We start from the raw sequence: 23,396 nt of genomic DNA, 5'->3' as shown, positions 1-23,396 counted from the left end.
CAAAACAGTCTTCTATTGAAAGAAGATGTCATTTAAGACTTTCCTAGATAGAGAGGAGACATCAATACCTAGTTTCAAAGCTTCAAAGGACTCGCTGACTCTCTTGTTAGGGGCTAATGCAGCTGATGACCTTAAGCTAAAGCCAGTGCTCATTTGGCTATTCCGGAAATGCTAGAACCGTTCAGAATGATGCTAAATGTACTCTGCCTGTGCTCTAGAAATGGAACAACAAAACCTGGATGACAGCACTTCTGTTGTGCTGTGGTTTATGGAGTATTTTAAGCCCACTGTTGAGACCTACTGCTTAGGGGAAAAAAGTTTCTTTCAAAATATTACTGCTCATGGACAATACACCTGGTCACCCAAGAGTTCTAATGGAAATGTACAAGGAAATGAATGTTGTTCTCATGCCTGCTAACACAGCATCCAACACATGCAGCTCATGGATCAAGAAGTCATTTTGACTTTTAAGTCTTACTACTTAAGAAATGTATTTTGTAAGGCTATACCTGCCATAGATAGTGATGGCTCTAATGGATTTGGAAAATCCATTTGGAAAGATTTGGAAAATTTTCTGGAAAAAATTCACCCTTCTAGATGCCATTAAGAACATTTATGATTCATGGGTGGAGGTTAAAATGTTGACATTAACAAGATTTTAGAAGAGGTTGATTCCAACCTTCATGGATGAGTTTGAGGGGGTTCGTGACTTCAGTGGAGGAAGAAACTGCAGAAGTTCCTTTGTGGGGAAATAGCAAGAGAAGTAGAATTGGAAGTGAAGCCTGAAGATGTGACTTAATTGCCGTAATCTCATGATAAAACTTGAACAGACGAGGAGTTGCTTCTTATGGATGATCAAAGAAAATGGTTTCTTGAGATGGAATCTACTGGTAAAGATGTTGTGAACTTTGTTGAAATGACAACAAAGGGTTTCGATTATTAAATCAACTTAGTTAATAAAGCGGTGGCAGAGTCCGAGAGGATTGACTCCAATTTAAAAAAAAGTTCTACTTAGGGTAAAATGCTATGAAACAGCAACATGCTGCAGAGAAATCTTTCATTAAAGGAAGAGCAAACTTCATTGTTGTCTTATTTTAAGAGGTTGCCACAGCCACCCAACCTTCAGCAACCACCACCCTGATCAGTCAGCAGGCATCAACGTCAAGGCAGGACCCTCCATCAGCAAAAAAAGATTACAACTCACTGAAGGCTCAGGTGATCATTATTTAGCAATAAAGTATTTTAAAATTTATGTAATTTTTTTAAACATAATGCTGTTGCACACTTAATAGACTGTAGTATAGTGTAAACATAAATTTTATATGCACTGGGAAACCAAAGAATTTTCATGGCTCACTTTACTGGAATACCTACTTTTTTATTGCCATGGTCTGGAACTGAACCCGTGATATCTCTGAGGTATGCTTTGTGTATGGATTTAGACACATTCATCAACATATCATGGAAAGATATCAAACAGACTAACCCAAAAGAACAGGACCCAGGGATTGACTTGCTGGGTTTATAGTTGGTCAATCTTATTGTGGGAATGAGAACATTCGAAAGAAGGAAAGAAAGTACTCCCTGAGTGAAGAGCTTAGAAAAAGAGTTTGAAGTCAGTAAAGACATAAATACTCAGAAGCGACTTATTCTGCAGTGTAGATAGTAGATGTTGACTTAATTTAATAAAATACATAGCTGGGTGCACTGGCACACACCTGTAATCCCAGTACTTGGGGAGACTCAGGCAGGAGAATCACTTGAGCTCAGGAGTTCCAGACCAGCGTGAGCAACACAGCGAGATGTCGTCTCTACTAAAAATTCAAAACAGTTAGCTAGGAGAGGTGGCTTGCACCCGTAGTCCAACTATTGGGGCAGGGGGTGGGGGCAGGAGGCGCTGGCAGGAGGATGGCTGGAGCCCAGGAGGTTGAGGTCGAGCTTCAGTGAGCCCTGATCATGCCACTGCACTCCAGCCTGGATGACAGACTGAGACCATGTCTCAGAACAAACAAAATAAAATACACTGGAAAAAAAACTTTTAAGCCTGAACACCAAAAATTATCATGCAAGGTGGATTATCCAATAACAGTTGGCATTATAAAGGCAATTTAAAAATTTAAATACGTAGGAAATATAAAATTCACATAGACATCTTGTGCTACCTTGGTTAAAAACAAACATAAAACTGGTACAACATAGTTGAGGATTGATATTTTTTAAGGCAGTACATGTTCTGCTGAGCATGTGATTTCATCCAAGATGTTTCAGGAATTTGGTTGATATGATAATAAGCTTCTTCTCTAGTTACTTTGTAAGTGCCAGAAGCCAGGTAAAGGGAATCAAGTCTGGCAGAGGGTGAATATGTGATGCTCATTTTCTTTTTTTTTTTTTTTGAGACGGAGTCTCGCTGTGTCACCGAGGCTAGAGTGCAGTGGCGTGATCTCGGCTCACTGCAAGCTCTGCCTCCTGGGTTCATGGTGATGCTCATATTTTAAGCGAGTCTGAGAAACAGCACTTTGGAAATTAGAGTTGAAGCAGAGGAGTTAGATTTCTCAAAAGATGTGGGAGATCCAGGAGGATTTTGCAAACCCCTGGAAGACAGAGTGAGCATTACAGTTCAGTGAAGAGATAATCACACCGGATCCACTTCCTTTCTGTGAAAGTGTGTTGGACATAGTTGATTCCAAGGTAAAATGGAGGTGCCTATGCCTCAGGTCTCTTTCATATCTTTTACTCTGATATTTACTTCATCAAGTGGCCCAAAGACCGTTTGTTTCATGATATCTACAAGGAGACTGAAGGTCTTAACTCAAAGTGGTTTCTAAGTTCTTAGAAATCCATCACGTCTGGGGCCGGGCATGGTAGCTCATGCCTGTAATCCCAGCACGTTGGGCGACCAAGGTGGGCAGAATGCCTGAGCTCAGGAGTTCAAGACCAGCCCAGGCAACATGGCAAAACCCTGTCTCTACTAAAATACAAAAAATTAGCCAGGCATGGTGGCGCATGCCTGTAGTCACAGCTACTTGGGAGGCTGAGGCACAAGAATTGCTTGAAACCAGGAGGCGGAGGTTGCTGTGAGTCAAGATCATACCATTGCACTCCAGGCTGGGAGACAGTGAGACTCTGTCTCCAAAAAAAAAAAAAAGAATCCATCACGTCTGGGACACTGTTCTCAAAACCCCAGGAGTCCCTTTGAAAAGATGCTGTGTCCTTTGTGCAGTGCTTGAGTCTACTCTGAGTCCATTTCCATGTCTAGTTCATGCTATCTAATTCTTTGTTCTTGTCATCGGTAGCCTTATTCTTTCTCCAGTTTCACTCATCTCAGTCTTTAGTTTCCCTCACTCTGCTTCCCACATGTTTCTCTGACTTTTCCAACAAAACCTCCAAAACGTGATTCCTCTTTCCTTGGCATTATCGTATGTTAGAAGGTCTGGCAGGAGTGTTTTCACAGCCTTGGTCAGGCCAAGATTGGGAGAGTCCTTACCTTCACTGCTTTGATTCTCTTTGGGACCAGTGGGGACAATGGGGGAGGGCAGAACCTTCTCTCCTGTGAGATATGGGCAAGGGATGAATGAATAAATACACAATGGCAGCACAGAAGGGCCCAGAGAATAGCTGAACTTACTGAATCTGAACTTGAAATCTAAGAAGTCAAACAACACTGGCATTGTATGGAGATGCCCCATGGAGTGGGAGAGAGACTTTAATCAGACAAGGACAGAAGCTCCCTGAGCCAGGTAACATGGAACCATCAGATTGAATCAAGTTCAATATAATGAAAATCTTTAGAAGCTTAAAAATGCTTTATTTGAATAATGGTCCTAAATTTGCACTTCACATCACTCTTGATTCAAAGTATTTGCTTATGTAGGAGGTAGAGCTTGGCAACATATAGATATTGCTGTTTCCTTGGCAAAGGCATTAGAATAGGAAAAAGTCTCCCAAAACTTTTAAAATATTTATGGGATTCAAATTTTCTGTGCCGCCCTTAGATATTTATTACATACGTGTTTATCCAGTAAAATATTTATAACAGGAATAATTGTATCCTTTGTTGATTTGCTTTGCTTTCAATGTGGATTCCATAAGGGGAGGCTGAGGATATTAATATGGGAACAAAGTTAGAATTGTAATTGCTTGTGACAGATAGATAAGTGGAAACCCAAGATGGAAGCTGCTGTCGGAAGAGTAAGTGCCGAGATTTGGAATAGTCCCTGGACAGGGCTGCGAGAGCTAGGATTTGCTTCTCTTGATACATGAGTGCCATTGAAAGTGTAGTAATCTCCATTTTCACTCCTCTGGGAGAGCTAAAGTAGGTATAAACACTGTTTAATAAAGGACGTTGGGTACTTTCTGGAATTTGCCATAAAGTACCTAATCTGTCCATGTGCCTTGCAGTTTTTTTTTTTATTATTATTATTATACTTTAGGTTTTAGGGTACATGTACACAATGTGCAGGTTTGTTACATATGTATCCATGTGCCATGTTGTTTTGCTGCACCCATTAACTCGTCATTTAGCATTAGGTATATCTCCTAATGCTGTCCCTCCCCCATCCCCTCACCCCACAACAGTCCCCGGAGTGTGATGTTCCCCTTCCTGTGTCCATGAGTTCTCATTGTTCAGTTCCCACCTATGAGTGAGAACATGCGGTGTTTGGTTTTTTGTCCTTGCGATAGTGAGAATGATGTTTTCCAGTTTCATCCATGTCCCTACAAAGGACATGAACTCATCATTTTTTATGGCTGCATAGTATTCCACGGTGTATATGTGCCACATTTTCTTAATCCAGTCTATCGTTGTTGGACATTTGGGTTGGTTCCAACTCTTTGCTATTGTGAATAGTGCCGCAGTAAACATACGTGTGCATGTGTCTTTATAGCAGCATGATTTATAGTCCTTTGGGTATATACCCAGTAATGGGATGGCTGGGTCAAATGGTATTTCTAGTTCGAGATCCCTGAGGAATCGCCACACTGACTTCCACAATGGTTGAACTAGTTTACAGTCCCACCAACAGTGTAAAAGTGTTCCCATTTCCCCACATCCTCTCCAGCACCTGTTGTTTCCTGACTTTTTAATGATGGCCGTTCTAACTGGTGTGAGATGGTATCTCACTGTGGTTTTGATTTGCATTTCTCTGATGGCCAGTGATGATGAGCATTTTTTCATGTGTTTTTTGGCTGCATAAATGTCTTCTTTTGAGAAGTGTCTGTTCATGTCCTTCACCCACTTTTTGATGGGGTTGTTTGTTTTTTTTCTTGTAAATTTGTTTGAGTTCATTGTAGATTCTGGATATTAGCCCTTTGTCAGATGGGTAGGTTGCAAAAATGTTCTCCCATTCTGTAGGTTGCCTGTTCACTCTGATGGTAGTTTCTTTTGCTGTGCAGAAGCTCTTTAGTTTAATTAGATCCCATTTGTCAATTTTGGCTTTTGTTGCCATTGCTTTTGGAATCCAGCAGCACATCAAAAAGCTTATACACCATGATCAAGTGGGCTTCATCCCTGGGATGCAAGGCTGGTTCAACATACGCAAATCAATAAATGTAATCCAGCATATAAACAGAACCAAAGACAAAAACCACATGGTTATCTCAATAGATGCAGAAAAGGCCTTTGACAAAATTCAACAACGCTTCATGCTAAAAACTCTCAATAAATTAGGTACTGATGGGACATATCTCAAAATAATAAGAGCTATCTATGACAAATCCACAGCCAATATCATACTGAATGGGCAAAAACTGGAAGCATTCCCTTTGAAAACTGGCCCAAGACAGGGATGCCCTCTCTCACCACTCCTATTCAGCATAGTGCCTTGTAGTTTTAAAAGTCAAATACATTGACACCTCTTTCTAATACTGTTGCTGGAGGGCAGGGAGACTCCTACTCTTGTTTCAGGCCCTTCTTATATATTTTTTCCACCGTAAGTGGCCAATTTTGCTTTGAGATAAAGCTCTTTTTTATAATGGGCTCATCTTTATATTTTAAAGTGCTAGAGAGCATTTCAGCAAATACAATCCTGGCTTAATTCCAAATGAAGAATTAAAAGTTCACTAAAACAAGTATAACTTTATTGATAGTAGAAAAACATCCTGGAAATCTAGGGTATACCTAAAATTATTTTGGTGCTGCTCTGAGGATGGCTTATAAAATCTAGCCATCAAAGCAGAGTGTTTCATATTTTAATTCATCTATGATACTGCTTGGTGAAGTTGGTAGTATTTATACAGTAAAATAAAATTATTTCTTATTTGAAAGGAATGTTCCAATTAGATATGATTTCCTCAATACCAACACATAATTCCTATGTAAAACGAAAACTAAAAGTTCACTGTCAGGCAGGTCCTGGGTCTAATTCCCAATATCTCCACCTGCTGCCTGAGTGACCTTAGACATATTAGCTACATTTTCTACACCCCGGTGTCTTCATTTGTAAACTGGGGCCATAACTGCATCTATTTTATTGAGTGGTGAGAGTCAAATGAAGTAATATATGTGGTAATGGACTTAGCACAGTGCTTGGCACATGTAAATGATCATTAAATGGTGGTGGTTCGTAGATTAAAATAAACAACAAATGAGGAAAATTCAGCAAGGTCAAATCGACATTTGCAGGCTAAATGTTAATTTTACCATGTGTAAAATTAAGCTTCAACCCAAAAATGAGTTTCACAGACATACAGATGAGGAAAAAAATAGCAAATAAAGGATAGGAATAAAAATAATAAAGGAATTCTGTGTATTGGGTGATTATCTCATCAAATCATGAAAGCAGCAGAAAAATAAAAATAGTTTGAGAATGGAATCTGATCTGCTTAGAAAACTCTGGCTACCAACAACACACAAGAACTCTAAAGAGGAACCTCTGTACAATTCAATCATTGTAATCACTTTGATTACAAGGAGACATTCTTTTTAGTATCCTGATTATGATTTCCCCATGGCCTGAACAAACTGGTGATTTCTGAGAGTCTCCATAAAATTAATTGCAATGAGCAATATGAAGTTTGCTAAAAGACCAATACATGTGTTTATGAAAGTTCTGGAGAGTCACAGCAATGGGCTATACAGCTTGTTTGTCCTATTTAGTGACACAGTGAGTGTACTTTATAAAATATCACTGATTCATCTCCTTGGTTCTGCTGGTTAACTGCCCTCAAATGGGAGTCATATGAAGGAGCTAGTTTTCCTCCAAAAGCTCTGAAAATAATTTGCTGTTATAATAGCAGTCATTAAAATATACCAACAATATGCTTTTAACATTATGATGACAATAATAAATAAATGGTACCAAAAAGATGCTAATCACTTCTGAGCAGTTTTTGTGTGCCAGGCACTATTCCAAGCAATCTTCTTAGATCATCTTTGCCCCAATTTCCTTAGATAATTCTCTTATTCCCAATATGCACACGAGAAAACTGAGGCAGTGAGAATTTAAGTAACTTTGGTCAAGTCCCATCCAGGAAATTGAAGAGCACAGAATGCAAAGTCAGATAAGACAGTCAGACTCCAGAATCTGACCTAGTCACCATTGTGCTAAACTGTCTCCCAATAAGCCTGAGAAACACCGCCTCCCCAGCTTGGACGGTCACAGGCATATTGGTGTAGTAAAGACCCAGAGGAGTGCATAGGAAATGATTGGTAAAACGGATTTTGGCAAACATTGTCCCAAAACATGAATGGGATTCACATCACAATTCACTTGATTTAGTTATTTTCTTCTTCTTCTTGTGCCTTAGCTATAAGAATAATGGACTTTTATGGCTGCAATATATTAACTGTTGAAATCATATTTCGACTTTCTCATTTTGCAGAGGGTTTAAATAACTTATACAAGGTCTCATAGTAATAAAAAGTAGTAGCTGTAAGAAATGTGCTTATTGTATTTCAGGCACAGAGCTTGAACATTGCATATACTTTTATCCATGAGAGGGGAATTATTGTCATCACCCCATTTTAACAGACAAGAAAAATAAGGCACACAGCTAATGAGTAGAAAAAAAAGGTGATTTGATCCCAGGTCTGAATCTCAAGGCCATGCTTCTAACCACTATGTGTCATGAAAATAAAATAACAGGAAGCCGGACCAAAGCTGAGTAAGATGCTTGGGAAATATAAATGGAAGATAGACCACAGGTAGTTGGGATTCGTGGGATGTCTTTTGTTCCAGGACTCCAGTGGAAAGATATATATTCTAGGTATCTCAGTTTGGAATAGTTAACATATTTTCCCATATGATAGTTAAATGTGATGGGAAGATACATGTATTCAGTAAACACAAAAGTGCCTACTGTAAGCCATAGGTCCCCTGGTAACTTCTAGATTTAATGGTGCACTGAATTAAACGGGCATGCACAGGTGAATCTTATAATGGAACCTAACACCACATTTAGCATTTTCTTTATTAGAAAATGTATGACAAGTTTCAGTCAACCTACAATTAAATATTAAAAATACAACTTGCTCATAGTTGGTTGCTACTTGCCTTGATCTTAATGAAGAAATTATTAGTAAAGAACATATAGCTATTACTATAGGAATGATTATATTTTAGTATGTGCAGTCCTTAAGTGCAGTCTGTAGTTGCACTTAAAAGTGTTTTTGGATTCAAAATCTCCAAACTTCTGGAGATAATGAAGTTGCTTGTGAATGTGATTAGTGGAGAAGAAGGTCAACTTATATAGGGATATAATTCATTTCATGGGGTGGCTTCATGATTTGTATAACTTATATTTACAAACTCTGTCTCTGACTAATGCAAATTTTAAAATTGACTTTTCATGAGTGATACCAAAAACATCTGTCAAGAGTTCCATATTTTCAGTTGTGCTTTATTAAAAGCAATGGGAAAGGAAGTGGACATTATGTGTGTGTTTAACAAGATGTTAGTACACTTCTGATTTTAATATTCAGTTGAGGAAATCAAGCCAACTCACTAAATATTGCTGATAAATTGCAGGAAATGTTGGCAGAGACATTTATTATCAGCCTTTAAAGTTCTGGAAGAGAATTCTGCTGTGGTGCAGCACTTTGATGGGACTGCCTTTTTTCAGTGGCAGGGGAGGAGTGAGAAACACCTACCTTGGCTAGAATTTTAGAGCAGTGTTTTCTTTAGCAAACTCTGTTTTATTTGTGGAGGTGTCTGTTTGGGAGAAGGGTCATGGGGACATACATGACCCACATCAGAGAAGATCTTAAAATGGTTTATTAAACTCCTAATTGTCTAGAAATTCAAGTCAGACTGTTTGAAATGGGGACAGAGAAGGCACACTTGTTATTCAGATACAGGGCTTCTGCATACCTCCTGGCTGGAGGATGTCTTCTCTGTGGCCTTCATTTCTTTATGTTCTATCCCTCTTTGCAGAGTCCTCAAATGCCACCTTGCTGACCAATGCAGAGAAGATCGCCACCATCACCACCACACACACCCCTTCTCAGCAAGGGACCCAGGAGACAAGGTCAGACATGGCTTTGGTTTCCTTTGTTAAAGGGGAAAAAAGTAACTCCCAGCATGACAATATATGTCCTTGATTCTTTCTCAGTTTGCTAATGGGTTGCTCTTATATTTATTTCTTTCACTTTGGCAGGAATACCACCAAACCAAAGCAGGAATCTCAGTTTGAGTTCAAAGCACCCCAGGCAACACAGGTGAGCACCATGTCTCTTTTTTCTCTATACTTTGCACATTTCCTTCCAACTTTCTTAAGCTACTTTTATGGGATATTTTTTGAAGCACCTTTAATTTAAAAGAAATAACCTTTTGTGAGGTGATTTACCAAATATATACTTACATTTGATTGTCTAGGAAATAACATTTTATTTTACTACCTTAACTTATTCCTAGATAGCCTTTTCTAGGAGAAAAAAAATGAAAAGCTGTAATTGTCACAAGGATTGGCAGTTAGAGAAAGCAAAGCAACCAATGTCTACTCATAGTATTCATAAACATGCTTCTGCCAAGAAAATGTCTTTTTGATAAGGTGTTTTTCAGGCTTGGGAATTTAAGGTGAGATCTATAGAGCAAAATGCCTGTCCTCAGGATGGCAAGGGAGAGTGTGAAGATAATAGCAGGTGAAACAAATTTGAGGAACTTTGGGTGATGCAAAATTAAACAGATTCCTTTTTTTTTTTTTTTAAATTAAGAGACAGGGTCTCACTATGCTGCCCAGGCCGGACTGAAACTCCTGGGCTCAAGCAATCCTCCTGTCTCAGTCTCCTGAGTAGCTGGTATTACAGGTGCCCAGCTGGGTTCTTTCTTTACTGGTTGCCTGGGGGCTTTCGGTTGTCCCTTCATAATTTTCCTTGATCAGGATTTGGAGAGGTTTTGTTGGTATCCTCATGATGGGCGTAGCCAGCATTTATTGGACACAGGTCAGGGAGGCTGGGCATCCAGCAGCCAGGTGGCTGGTATCATGTAATAAGGAATTGTCCTTCCCCAAATGCAAATCACAGCCTCACTGATTAAATTTTAATCCACATATGTTATATTAAATACACACATGCACATAGACATGCTCATAACTGTTTTCAAATTCTGGATCTGTGACTTCTGAGATTAATGAGGATGAATCAAGATTATTAATAAACAAGAGTCACCAAGAGGGGGATAGAGATTGTGCCTTTTTGCCAAGAATGTTTAGGAAGAGTCCTGTGGATATTAGTTCTCCTAGAATGATTGCATTTAATTTCTTTAAATAGGAGCAAGATTTTTACACTGTGGAATTGGAAAGAGGAGCCAAGGGATTTGGCTTTAGCCTTCGAGGAGGCCGAGAGTATAACATGGACCTCTATGTTCTGCGCTTAGCAGAGGATGGTCCTGCAGAGAGGTGTGGAAAGATGAGGGTAAGTGGAGAGAGGAGTCTGGGGTAGGTGCAGATAAACCATCTGCAGTGAATTCTTGTCATATACGGTTAGAATGTTCATGTTCGTAAGAATTACATTTTCTATAGCTTTCATGATTCTCTTAAATGCGTGACTCCTACCCTACCAAATATTTCTCCCTAAAGCACAATTAATTATAGCTGCCAAAGTTAGGTGAACACTTCCACCTCTTTGGGGTTGATATAGGGAATAAAGGATTTAAATTACTTGTAAATATATTACAGTAGATATTTTTCAGAGCCTATTTCTATAGTTTTTGTGCTTAATGTCATGGGACAGGCACATCCCTTGGCAGGAATTCTGGGGTACCCTGGCATGCTTAGAAAGCAGGAAAGCTTTATGGCCCTGTAGATTCTGGGCAGTGAGGTCTACTTATCCTCTAGCTGGTTACCAGAGTGGTCTTACCTTAGGCTCAAAGAGAGCAAGTCTACTCTCTGCCTTAGCAAAGAGCCAGGGCTCTGTGGCATGAATATTCAGAGTTGCTCTGTAGTAAGAGCTACAAATTTTTAATACATAAATGCCAAAAGTCCACTCTGCTCTGTTTTGCTAATATCTGTTCCTGTAGATGAATGTGCTGTTCTCCTGGGCAGATTAGATGATTAAGAAAACATAAATCATCTATTCATAGATAGGTCACATAGATTGGCAATTGCCCATAGAGAGCCATTTACAACAGATTAAAAGAAATCAAGACAGTCAGGCCAGGAAAGGAAAAAAGTGAATGCAGTTGGGCCTGAGCAGGAAAAGGGAAAAATTGATTAAGGGTGAGGATCGTAACACTTGCACTTAAGCCACAATTTTGATGTTTAAGTTTCTTCAGAGTGAATTTTTTAACATTTAAAATTGAGAAGGTAGAGCATGAATGTGTTTTAAGAAAATTAAACAGTGAAAAATATAGTAAAAATAGTGTCCAGGGGCAAACAGTATCCCAGTTTCTCTCATATCCTTTTCTTTTGCATGTATATATTCAAGGGAAGATACATGGTGGTATATATTCCTTTTGTTTGAATTTCAGATATAAGGAATTTATTTTCCCTTGCCTTTTAATCACTTTAAAAAGTTTCTGATCAAATGAAATATTATTATGCTACTTTGTATAATGGTGTATAGTTTACATGACAGGTTTACATGTATTACCTGATTTGATGCCAGCAGCTTGGTAGTTGTGAGTGGTATTATCAGCCTCTTCTATAAGTAAGAACATAGACTCCAGGAAGTTAAAGTATGGGGAGCAAGTCAGTTACCAAATGATAGGATTCAAATTAAAGACTGTAGACTTGAAAGCCAGTGTTATTCCTCTTCTTTTTAGAATATAAGCTGTGTTTGAGTGGGGATCTGCCTCGTCTTGTTTATTCTTTTATTTCCAGTGTCTAGAATAGTGGCTGACACAAAGTGAATGCTGCATTCAATGTATCAGTCAGGATTATGGTCTCATCTGAAGTCTCACCTGGGGAAGGGTTTGCTTTTTAAGCTCACTCACATGGTTGTTACCAGGATTCAGTGCCTTATAGGGCAGTCCCTCATTTCATTATCCTGGGACTCCAGAGGACAGCTCATAACATGCATCAGGGCAAACGAGAGAAGCAAAGAGCACAAGTAAGACAGATGACAAAATCATTTTATGACCTAATCTTTGAACTGATATCATGTTTGCCATATTCTGTTTATTAGAAGCAAGTCACTTGATGTAGCTCACATTCAAAGGCAGGGGGAGATTACACAGGTTGTGAATGCAAGGAGGCAGAAATCATGGGAGCCTTCTTAAAAGCTGCCTACCCCAACCATTAACATGCCCTTACTGCTTTTTTCCCCCCTTTATCATATAATTTGGCATATATGTAGTTTTCTAATTTTCTTAATTGTCTTTCCCTCTTCAGAATATAATCTCCATGAGGGCAGGGATTTCTGTTGGTCACTGCCACGTCCAAAGCAATAGATGTTCTGCCACGTGCTTAGTAAACATTTGGTGAATCCGTACATGAATTTTAAATCTCACTTAGTTTTCTTTTGCTTTGGCAGATTGGTGATGAAATTTTAGAGATCAATGGTGAGACCACCAAAAACATGAAGCATTCTCGAGCTATAGAACTCATTAAGAACGGTGGCCGCAGAGTTCGTCTGTTTCTGAAGCGGGGAGACGGCTCAGTACCAGAATATGGTGGGTCAAACTATGAAAACATTCCTTCCTTCCCTGGCATGACTCCATGAATTTGTCTCCAGAACGGCAGCAGGAAAGTCTTTTTTGTTTCCCCTATTCACCAGTGTCTTACCAGCCTCTCGCACCATGTGATTATTTGCCTCGCTTGTTCTGAAATCTCTACACATTTCATCCTTTTGCTTGCTTACGTGGACTGGGGCATGGCCTAAGACAAGATCTTTATAGCCCCCTTTCTGATAATCAGAGAGAACATTTTGTCTAGTCCGACCAAGAGCGAAGGAATGTTTGTTTGAACTGTGCCAAACTGTTCCTCAGATCCAATTGTTAGCACAAAATGACTATATACTCCTTTTAAGAAGCAGGAAAGCAGGTTTCCTGAGTGATACATTGAGGCACAATTATTTTTTCCTTTTTGGTTACTTGGTGTCTTTATTTAAGAGGCATGAAATTTTGAGAGATTTGGGGGCTTTGCTCACCTCCTTTATGCTCTGTATACAACACTTCTCCATCCCCCAACTGGTCTCTTACCCCAAGTCAGACCATCTGAGCCCAACTACTGTCAAACAAACAAACAAAAACTGTTAATATATTAGCCATAATGTTTTTAAATGATAAAGGATGAAATAAATTCCCAGTGCTCATCATGAGGGAAACATGTGACTATACCTTTCCTATGAGGAAAGCCAGGTTATACATAGAGTTCCTTTGTCATATCTTTAGACTTGATTTGAGTAGACAGCAATGATCTTTACATAGCTTAGTGTTCTGATGGCAAAATATTGTATATGATAATAATTATGTCCTATTTATTTGAGATTTGTGTTTAAAATTTAAAAAAAAAAAAAAAAAAAAAAAAGCTATGCCCTAGATGTAGGGCTTTTTTTCCCAACCAAAGGTCTACAAAAGTTTCTATAGAAACTGTGATTGAATGGTCCCCAGATACGTTGGTCCCCTTTATTAGGGATTTATCTATTATCACCCTCTTTTCTGAAAGTCATTCTGCACAATTCTCAGTTGCATTTTGGACTTGATGAGATGTTTAATTCAGATGCAGCTCAAGGAGAAGGATAGCTCCTTGGAGGGCCAGCCTTCCCAGGTGTTGGACATTTGTACAGGTGCAAAATACGAAGGGTCCGAGGTACGGGGGAGGGTGGGTATTAGACAAGGCCCCTATAGACATGGCCAACCACAGGGGAAGTATTTTGACAACATTGAGATGCTGTGGCTGTGCACTGTACTAAACTTCTGACCATTAGGTGTATTGATACCACTGAAACTGTGTAACATTGTCTCCCTTTTCTGTCTTCCCTATGCTTCTGTTGGATGTGATATTTCATTTGAGAGTCATCGTCAGTAACCTGTGTACCTTCTCAAAACCTATGTCTGTTGCACTGAGGATGAAAATCCAACACTAACAAATGTTCTTTGGGCTAAAAATAAAGATCATTTAAATACATGGTTTTCCAAGAAGGGTTGAACCTGCTAGGGTTGTGCTACTGTAATGTCTCCATGCGTCACTTGGACTAAATCTCTCTAATTCCATTGATTAGAGTCACAAATGGGTTATAATATGTTAAGTTCCAATATTTTTCTGACTTGATTGGAACCTGCTTCTCTGTGAGGCTATTTTTGTAATGAGTTTTTTGTACTTAATTTAACTGCCACGGTTTTTGGTGGGGTGGGAAGGGATTTTGTTCTTTTGTTGTTTATTGTTAATGCTCTCCTATGCCAGCCTGTCATTGTTCCAGTTGTTTGAAAAAAAAAACAAAAAACAAAAAACAAAACAAAAAAGGATGCATTCATTGTCTGGGTTCTCGAGTCACCTTATGGCTGTCTAAAAATGTCACTGTTCTGATTGCGGTCTCTGCAGCCTTATTTGAGTGTTGCCTTAGACTGTCTGACTGGACAAATAAACTCTCTTTGCCCTATGTTAACAAATGTAGATTTTTTTTTCTTTCCTCTGTGTTATAGGGAATCTAAATGTTCAACTTTTTCTCTTTCTCTCTTTCTCTTTCTCTCTGACTGTTCTTGGTGCTGGGCCCTCCCTTCCACAGCGATGATACCTCCTAATATCGCTGCATGTATGAGAAATGAAAAGCTCGGGGAGGCTTGCTTCTACCTTATGGGCCATAATCAAACTACGGTTTGTAGCTCAATCAATACTAGGTGTTTCTGTGCTGTGGCCTAATTTCCTCATTGCTTCTGCTTAGCTCTGTTTTGATATGTTTGGCAATTCATTCTGAGCACCCTGCGTTCTTTGAATTGTAAGTACAACGCTGACCCTGTTGAAGTATTGCCTTCCCTTGTCTTAAAAGTAGGCATAAGAACCCACTGGTGATCCAAGTACCTTCCTGTATCCAAATCTTCAAATGACCTTTGTTAAGAACTTGTTTTTTGTTCATTCTCATAGCCAACCCAGTATTTAGAAAGAATGAACCTTGTATCATGGAGCCCTGTATCATAGGGCTTTGCTAGATGGGAAGATGAGATTTCCTGCTTGGTCAGGTATCTCTTTGCAAACTACAGTCCATGGGCCCAATCCTGTCCATAGCCTGTTTTTGTAAGTAAAGTTTTATTGACACATAGCCATGCCCATTACTTTTGTGTTGCCTGTGTTTTTATACCACAGTGGCAGAGCTGAATAGCTGTAACAGAGATGGTGAGGCCCAAAACACCCAGATTATTTACTACTGCCCTTTAGAGAAAGTTGGCTGACCCCTGCTTTTGGCTTTTCACTTGCTTTTTGTTAAAAACCCACTCTAGGTTTTGGGAAGTTGTCATGAAACAGGTTAATTGCTAAATATTGACCTTGTTGGCTCATGAAAGATCCTTAAAGAGCCCCAGTGACCCCTTAGTCTCTGACTGTCATACAAGCCTGCCCTCCAGACTGCAATGCCTTGTTTCAGGTGCTTTGCTTGGAATGGTGTCATGTGGATGACTTGTTGGATTTAGTTGCAACAAAGCATCCCAGCTTTGAAAAGAGCTCTCCTCAATTCAGGACACTGCCTAAAACATTTGCACTGTCATTTCAAATATTGAATAATGATAAATAGGGGCCATTATGGGCTGCCCTGCTTTTAAACCTGTAGAAACCTTGATGTTATAGGGAGCAGCCCAGTGACTCCAAGCTCTTAGATGTCATTATGACTGCCTCCCATATCACAAAGAAAAAGTGCCTCTAAACCAAAAATTGTATCTGACCCCCATCCAATCTCAAATGTGTACCTAGCAACTTCTCTTCCCCTTCCTTTTATCTATCAGAAAACACCTTTTAAGAACAGTTCCTTATTTTTTAATGTATGCAAAAGCAGAGAAAGTAGTTGAATAATACAGCTAGAACAGTTTAATGGGCCCTTGCGTACATATCCCATTTGCCAGTCATCAACATCTGGCCAGCATGTTGCCTCTGTAATCCCCTTTGCCTGCTACCCTGGATTTTTTTTTTTAATAGAAGTATACTTCTGCATATGGTAAAATGCATAAATCCTGAGTATACAGTGCAGTAGATTTTTCACTTCTGTATGCGCCCATTTAATCACCACCCAGATAAGATGTAGATGATTCCTGCCCTGCTCCAGAAAGCTTCCCAGGTGCCCCTTCTTCACATCAATACCCTAAATCCTTTTTAAGTAAATCGAAACAAGTATTCTTTAAAGCAAAGAATATTTTCTTGGGGGTGGGAGAGGGGTGGGTGGAGGGGAAAAGGGTTGGGGGTGGGAAAGAAAGAACAAGGGATAGCCACAGAGAGGAAATTTTGATGCGTCTAGACAGACTATTTGGATTGTGCCTTTAAAGACTCAAATCATGACTGATTTTTGTCAGTTCTTTAATGATCTATGTCTCAGGTATGGAGAACATTCAGTCAGCCAGACGCTGAAAGCCACAAGTACTAGTTTTTAACCCGAACTATGTGCAGTTATCCTTAAATGAACAAGATTCAGTTGGCTTTGAGTCTGACTGCTTTAACAGTTGTTTGCTTGTTGTGACTAATGAGGTCCCGAGTGTGGGTGGGAACGGGGACAGGAGCCGAGGGACCTTCGTACCCAACTGTTGCTCTCGTTTATTTTCCTGGCAGACCCCAGCAGCGACCGCCACGGCCCCCCCGCCGGTCCACAAGGTGTTCCGGAAGTGAGGGCCGGGCCCGACCGCCGGCAGCATCCGTCATTGGAGTCCAGTTACCCACCCGAACTTCACAAATCATCACCACATGGGGAAAAGCGGGCACACGCAAGGGATCCGAAAGGCAGCAGAGAGTATAGCAGACAACCCAATGAACACCACACCTGGAATGGGACTTCGAGGAAACCCGACAGCGGGGCATGCCGACCCAAGGACCGGGCGCCGGAGGGACGGAGGGACGCGCAGGCCGAGCGCGCGGCAGCCGCCAACGGCCCCAAGAGGCGGTCCCCAGAGAAGCGGAGGGAGGGCACCCGCAGCGCCGACAACACTTTGGAGAGGAGGGAGAAGCACGAGAAAAGACGAGACGTCTCTCCGGAGCGGAGGCGAGAGCGGTCGCCCACCCGCAGGAGAGACGGCTCCCCCAGCCGGCGGAGACGGTCTCTGGAGAGACTCCTGGAGCAGAGGAGGTCCCCCGAGCGCAGGAGAGGGGGCTCGCCCGAGCGCAGGGCCAAGTCCACCGACCGGAGGCGCGCGCGCTCCCCCGAGCGCAGGAGAGAGCGGTCCCTGGACAGAAGGAACAGAGAGGACAGAGCCAGCCACCCAGAAAGGGAAGAGGCGAATCTGAAACAGGATGCCGGCAGAAGTTCCAGACATCCCCCGGAGCAGAGAAGGCGACCTTACAGAGAATGTAGCACCGACCTCAGTATCTGAGGCGCTGAGTCACATTCCAACCTTTACCGTGTCAAAGGTTCTAAGAGGAAAGTCACAAACCTGAAATTATTTAGTTTCTTACCTAATGAAGCATCTGACAACCTGATGATCCTATGAATAACAACAAACATTTTATGCATTTGAAATCTTATAAGAAAAAATATATATGAAAAGTATTGTGCCTGATGTATCATATTAAAGAAAGTATTTTTAAATGCATACTTTTTTGGAAATTATTTGCCAAATGCTGGCCCAAAGGGATATAAATTTTGTTTCTACGTGACCTGTAGAATCGTCAAGAATTGTTCCCGTTTTTGGGCAATCTTTTTCTCTCCTGGTTAAATGGGGCTGTTGATCATTTTCTCTAAGTAAGGAAATTTATTGATTAAGTTTAATTAATTTGATATAGACTGTCATGTAGTGATGTAGTGCTATACTGTAGTCGGCAGTTTTTCTTAAAAGCAAAGAGCAAAAATGCAAAGTTTTATTTGTAAAAGCTGAGGACCCTTTGGGATGGATTAGGTTTGCCGATGATCCTGGAAGTAAGCAAACTGTATGACAAGACTACTATTGCTAAATGAAGGATATTTATAGCTAAACTGCGCAGCACAAAGAAGTTTTATATTGTGAGTTATAGTTGGTTCCGAAACAGTCTGTACTCTCCCTGGCCCAGGAAGGCACAGAGACAAAAACGTCGGCCACCTTTACCCAAATACAGCCCAAGCACAGACAGTCAGGTTCGTGATCATCTCCAAAATCTGATAAAATCTCATTGAAGGCAATGCCATCTCAGCTTTGTTCAATTACTACAAGGAACAGACAACAAGCGTCTTTTGTGTTGTCTGATTGGAGGCTGAATAGTAGATGGAATGGGGGACAGTGTGCCTGGGGTGAGGAAGACATAAGATCCCCAATTTGGAAAGCATGCCCCCCTCCCTTTTAGTAGAAGCCCATGGTTGCTCTTTGCCAAACTGGGGAGGAGGGAATGAGCCTTGGTGGAAGGAACCTCTCTGCTGATATTTAAAGAAGTGAGAGCTGTGGGTATTCGTTGTTAGAAATGCCAATTTCACTTTGAAACGATAGTCCAAGTCTCTAGGTTGGTAGAAGGGAAAGGAAGGAAGTGGTCCCAGTGGTTCTAGATCTGGTTGGGAAACTTCTGCCTCATGACTCTGTCCTTTGAGTCCTTGGACAGCAGCACAAAACATAACAATTTTTATTTTTAAACAGACCCATTCTTTTTGATCCCACAGGAGCTGTGGTTGGGTCGGCCGTAGCCCCAGGATGTGGTTTAAGTGGATTACTGCCTAGCTGAGCCAAAATGTTTGCTTTTACCTGTTGGACCACTACAGCAAACCGCTGCTTACAGTGCATTGTGTATTTCTGTAGTACTGTTTTGCATTTTCCATACAGACAGAAAACTTTGCAAGTCAATCACTGTTGTTCCCATGGTACTGTAAGAAAAAAAAAAGGAAAAAGAAAAAAAAAACCAGCCAATCATTGCGTGTACAGAGCTAAAAATTGTAATTAATAGAGCCTGTTGGGAAAAAAAAGAAAACAATTGTTGCCTTTTTTTCTTGTATAAAAGAGAATTTATGACAAAATTTAGCTGTGAGGAATGTGATATGTGTTTATATTTCTGAATATGGAACAAATTGATTCATGGGGATATATTTTCATGTAAACTAAATCAGGTATGTAAAGTTGTTTGAAAATGGGAGACTATATAAGTAATTCTCTAAAGCTTTAGTTGGTTTGAATATCATCATTTCCTCCATGGTGAGCCTGCTTGTGAATTATTAAGCACTTGTTTGCATTCTCTGTTCTTCACTCATTTATTTCTTGCAGTGTGCTATGGACTTAATGCTCTTTCTGTATTGATGAAAAGCAGTATGTGGGCCAATCTTTTTATAAAACACTATGCATATATAAATATTACATTGTTCATAGCTTTATTTGACATGAGTTTATACATAACATTAGAATGAGTAGCTATAGTTGTGTGGACATTTATAAAACAAGTTCCTTTCCTGGAACAGACACAATATACATTCTGTAGCTAAAAAGGAGGGAAAAGTCTGTGAATGCTATTTTTATTATTAAAGTTTTCCATACAAAGCATACATTGAGCTGTAGTAAGGCTGAGGAAGAGTACAACTGAATAACGATGTTCTTTTTCATCAAGTTCCTAAGAGCTGACTTGGAGATTTTATTCCCAGGGCTCCACTGCTAGGATTCTTCTCACTAGTTCTAACAAAATCTGTGATGTTAAATGACTGATACTCTCAATTGTGATCCAGAATTTTAAATAAAGGAAATCAAGGTGGATTTTGGGAATATATCCTGAAGTTAACATCTTGATGTCCTTCTTGTTATAAGATGATATTTGACAATTTAAAGTCTATGTGCTACCCACCTGGGCTTGTCTCAATCCGTGGACTTTTTGGTGTGGCAGTTTCACCTGCGTTCCACACATCAGATTTGTTTGGAAATATTGTACTGTACAGGGACTATGCATTAAGCAGAAAGATATAGTTTTCTTTGAACTACTGTAACCTTAAATTGGAAACTGATTCTTGTGAGCCTACTTTCCTTAATCCCGCCACCCCCCCCCTTAATGTAAATGTCTTGATGAGAGATGATGGATGAGTATTTTGTATGATGAAATCAAATGATTTAGGAATTTGTCTCCCTCTGTTACACAGTTGATGCCTGAAAGAATGTTGGGGGGGGAGGACTCAACACCCTAATTGTATTTTTTAAGTTTCTTTTGTGAAAGATTTTTTAATGCATTTTTACTGTAAAAATACATGGAAATGTATGCATTCCACAACCACTATTGCTTCTGGATTGATATCTTCCTTGTCTCTATGTTGTTTCAAATGTATCAGGGTCAAGTAATCAATTGAGGGCCCCTGACTCCAACTTGATGAAGTGCCGTTGTGTTGAAAGAGCAGGACCTATGCCATTGCAATAGCATAGTGCCTTGCTACTCACAGTGTGGTCTGTGGACCAGCTGCCTCATCACTACTGAGGAGCTTATTAGAAATGCATATTCTCAGCCCTACTCCAGACCTGCTGAGTCAGAATGTGCATTTAATAAGATTCTCAGCTATGCCGTATGCACATGAAAGTTTAAACAGCACAGTACAGTATAGCATAGAACCCTGATAATAAAACAAATCCTGCCAAACTAAGAGCTTCGTCACTTCTGGTGTGATTCTTGGGCACATTCCTTAACCTCCTCTGAAGCCTCCATTTCCTCATCTGTAAAGGGACATACTTCACAGAGCTAAGAATAGATGCACTTCTTTGGCAATCAGAAGAGTCCTCAGTAAATGACACAAACTTTTTTTTTTTTTTTTTTTTGAGGAAGATTTCTGCATGACAATGAGTACTCTACTCTTTTTGTTGTCCTGGTTTATTTTCCAATCAAAATAAAGGGAAAAAAAAAAACACTTTTTTTAAGGCAGGGTCTCACTCTGTCGCCCAGGCTGGAGTGCAGTGGCATGATCGCAGCTCACTGCAGCATCAACCTCCCAGGTTCAAGTGATCCTCCCTGCTCAACCTCCTGAGTAACTGGGTCTAGAGGGGCGTGCCACCATGCCCAAATAATTTTTGGTATTTTTATAGAGGTGGGGTTTTGCCCTTTTGCCCAGGCTGGTCACAAATGCCTGGGCTCAAGCAATCTGCCCAACTCAGCCTCCCAAAGTGCTGGGATTACAGGCATGAGCCACCATGCCTGTAAGAAAAAATTATTTTCTCACTCTATTAAAATGGAGAGGAAGGCCTTTTAATTATAAATAGTATAGTACATACTATTTCAACAAAATACTATGCTTAACCGTTGCTGAGGAATATGAAACCAAAATGCTGTGCTGTGAAAACTGAGACAAAGTCATCTCTAAGTCTAACTTCAGGAGGTAGATGTGTATGTGGAATTAGAGATACTCCCAAGTCACACTGGATAAAAAGTTGACCATTCTCAAGTGACCTAACATGCCTGGGGGTGGATCAGGTAGTTTTGAATAACTTTCCAGTTTCCTTCACACAGTTTTTGGTGGTTCCTTTCTATGACTTAGTGTTTGGGGTTTTCTTCCAGAACCTAAGCTCCTGGGCATTCAAAAGGCATTTTGTCGAATAGTAGGTCTTCCTCCAATCCATCTCCTTTGATGTATTTTGCTTTGTCACCAAGGTGGTAATTATGAACTCTGCTCACTTCCCTAGTAGCTCCTTTATTAAAGATGGCATCTCAAAGTGGTCCCTGGCTTAAACAACAATTGAAGCCGTTTGTAAAGCCCTTATGTCATGCAAGTTCTTTGCCTGCCATAAACAGCCACACCAAATGTGCAGAGACTCAATTATGCCGTCGGGATTTTTCCAGCTGGGGGCAATCCGAGACCACCTTTGGTGGCCTGCATTAATCATAAAAGGAAAAGCCCTTTCAGGTTCCTCCAAGTGATTTCCCCTTTGAGGCAACACCATCAGCATCGTGGATGTTTGGCACAGTAAGATCCAAGTGCTTTGGCAATACAAATCATTAGAAGCTTATGTGAAGGGAAATGCCCTCTCCAACACAATTATTTGGGGTATTTTTTGCAGGAGTGGATCTTCTGTGAAAATTTTTTGACTACTTCCTCCCACCTCCAAGTGATGTCTTTATGCATTGTCATTGTCAGAGGCAAGAAGAGTGTGGTTTTACTTCATTAGTGTACATATTAGGTGTCAAATGGATCCACAGCACAAGATCTCTTTGCAAGTACATGGATTTAAGCAAAGTAGTGATAACTGTTGAATTATACAGTAAATACTCAAGTATTGCATGCGACTGCTACCCTTGACTGCACCACCTTTCCACCTAACTGAAACGTCTTTATTGTCATGTCTCTGGAGGGAATAAAGACATGGTCTTCACAGCTGAGAGCTCTAAACACCACTCCATTAAGTGCTGTACTTTATCCCTCAGAGAATAAATTCTCTTTGGTCTCATAAGATTGTAGAATTAAAGGGAAAATATCTCAGGAAGGCTGCTCATTCCTACATGTGTAATAGGCAAGGCTTGCTACTCTGTTTCTCATTTTCTAAACACATTTATTGAAGATCAGCTCTGTGCCAGGTACATGGTGGGGGCTAGAAATGCCTGGTTCCTGGTCTCAAGAGCTCATAGTTGGTGGGGAGAAGACAAATGCTTGCAAACTGCATACCAAGCAGAAGCACAGGGTCCTCTGATAGCAACTAATAGGAGATTTAGCCAGATTGAAGAAGGTTATAATTCAACTGAGGCCAGAAGGAAGAGGAAGCTAATCAGTGAAAGAAGGAACAAAGTGCAGGCTGAGCAAAGGCCCAAGTGCAAGGAAGTGTGGTCTAGAAGGGAAGAGTTGCATTGTGAAGGGAATAAGAGTTGTGCCAGGCTGGCCTTGTCCCAGATTTTAGACTTCAGAATAACAGAAGAGCATTGAAGAGTTTTAACAGGGCCTCCACTGAGCTGTGTGTGTGTTCGGGGAGGGAGAGGTGACCAGCTCAGGT

General features: G+C 40.4%; 1 protein-coding gene across 12 annotated transcripts in view; it reads left to right on the top strand.

The window, feature by feature from the left end:
- The window catches only part of MAGI1 (membrane associated guanylate kinase, WW and PDZ domain containing 1), a 685,843-nt gene extending 664,788 nt beyond the window's left edge, over positions 1-21,055 (top strand). For 5 of the 12 annotated variants that reach the window (XM_032149440.2, XM_058437138.1, XM_058437140.1 and 2 more), the window contains 5 exons: positions 9,369-9,462; positions 9,592-9,652; positions 10,703-10,846; positions 12,905-13,043; positions 17,119-19,185. In XM_032149440.2, coding sequence (XP_032005331.1) covers positions 9,369-9,462; positions 9,592-9,652; positions 10,703-10,846; positions 12,905-13,043; positions 17,119-17,873 — 1,193 coding nt within the window. In that variant the 3' untranslated portion in view covers positions 17,874-19,185. The other 7 variants (XM_032149449.2, XM_032149448.2, XM_032149446.2 and 4 more) reach the window with 4 other exon arrangements.
- The last annotated feature ends 2,341 nt before the right edge of the window (positions 21,056-23,396 follow it).

The sequence above is a fragment of the Hylobates moloch genome, unplaced genomic scaffold (assembly GCF_009828535.3).
Source record: "Hylobates moloch isolate HMO894 unplaced genomic scaffold, HMol_V3 SCAFFOLD_4, whole genome shotgun sequence".
Taxonomy (NCBI): Eukaryota; Metazoa; Chordata; class Mammalia; order Primates; family Hylobatidae; genus Hylobates; species Hylobates moloch.
Note: the sequence above shows the minus strand (reverse complement) of the source record. Positions and strands in the feature narration are given on the sequence as shown.